This window comes from Salvelinus fontinalis, chromosome 16 (genome assembly GCF_029448725.1).
Source record: "Salvelinus fontinalis isolate EN_2023a chromosome 16, ASM2944872v1, whole genome shotgun sequence".
Classification (NCBI taxonomy): domain Eukaryota; kingdom Metazoa; phylum Chordata; class Actinopteri; order Salmoniformes; family Salmonidae; genus Salvelinus; species Salvelinus fontinalis.
In genome coordinates, this window is record NC_074680.1 from 33,809,689 (window position 1) to 33,811,251 (window position 1,563).

The 1,563-nt window shown below is 48.0% G+C and overlaps 1 protein-coding gene across 1 annotated transcript; it reads right to left on the reverse strand.

The window, feature by feature from the left end:
* Positions 1-227: 227 nt before the first annotated feature.
* On the reverse strand, positions 228-1,202 carry LOC129813373 (psychosine receptor-like). Its single transcript, XM_055865722.1, has one exon. It carries the CDS (start codon positions 1,200-1,202, stop codon positions 228-230), a length of 975 nt encoding a protein of 324 aa, XP_055721697.1.
* Between the last annotated feature and the right edge of the window lie 361 nt (positions 1,203-1,563).

A 1,563-nucleotide genomic window follows, 5' to 3' on the forward strand; every position in this document is an offset into this window, starting at 1 on the left:
AATAGACCTTGACCACTTTACTACATCAGCATTGTTATTTGATAATATCTAATCAAATCAAAATTTAACTGTCCACCTTCATGCAGTCCCAGTATTTGTGCTATATCATGTTAGAAAGGTAACAATGACTGAACAGCAGCATGTAAACTGAGGTATCTGATACCATCAACTGGGCAGTAATGGGATTGTCTCTCTCCAATGTTCTGGTTTGAGGTTACATTACTACATTATACCACCTCCTGACCATTCCCCTTTCTCTTCCACTGGAAGTAGTGTACCACCTGTGTGACATTTGCCTTGCCCAGCCTGGTGATGAAACAGTAGAGGAAAGGGTCAGCCACGCTGTTGAGTGCTGATATCGCCATGCTGACCTTATAGGGCAGGAAGAGCCAGGAGGGGCTCCCACAGTGCTCCAGCAGCCCCCGCAAGAGCATCATAACGTGGATGGGTCCGAAGCAGAGCCCCAGGGTGAGCAGCACCATCGCCAGGAGTTGGGACACATGTCTCCTCTCCTGCTCCTTCGTGGCCTGGTTGGCACGTACTGCCACACAGATCCCCCGGCAGCAGAACGACACCAGCAGGACAGGAAACAGGAAACCCAGGACGAAACGAGCCACGCTGACCTGTAGCAGACTGTCCCTCAAGGGGAACACGTCTAAACACATGGCTCTCTGCTCATCTGAGTTGTACGAGTCGATCCAGATGATGGTGAAGGCGTTGAAGGAGACAACCAGCACCCAGATAGCCACGCTGATCATCACGGCCGTGTCGAGCCTCCTCAGGATGGGGTACTTTAGCGGGTGGACCACAGCCAGGTAACGGTTCAGAGCAATACAGCAAAGCAGCCCATCGCTGGTGTAGAAGTTAGTAAAGAGGACTATGACGGAGAGAATGCACACTGCATCCCCGTGAAACCAGACACCATGCCACATAAAGTCCACCCAAAGAGACAGTCCCACAGTGAATAGGAGGTCTGACAGGGCCAGGTTAAACAGATAGATGCCCAGGGCATTCCTCTTTCTGATGTGCTGCCAGGAAACATAGAGGAAAAAGGAGTTGGAGGGAATCCCGATGATAATGATGACCAGGTACATAAAGAGAAAGGGCCACCTCTCTCCAGGGTAGTCAGCTGGATTACACAGTTTGTCTGGGTCATATGTGGTGCTCAGGCTGAAATTCTCCATCCCAACTGTGGAGTTCATGGCCCCTCACCTTTCGGGAAACAAAGCAATACAACACAACATGACTCGATTTCTGAAGTGTAGCAAAGATAATTTCAAGACGGCATCATTTAAACATGAAACATCCACTTATTAGTAAACATCCACTTATTGGATATCTTGCTAAAGTAACCCACAGTAAGTACCATATCAAGTACAGTCAGGTTCAAAACTATTGGAACCCTTGGTAAAGATGAGCAAAAAAGAATTTTGCTAGGACTGTCCGGGAGTGGTCTGAGCGGGATGGGGAAAACTGAAAACTAGCTGTTATTGGCAGAGATGTTTGGAACTCTTTGTTATTGGTCTGTTAACTAATTTCAGGCAGTCTTTTCCAACCTCATAA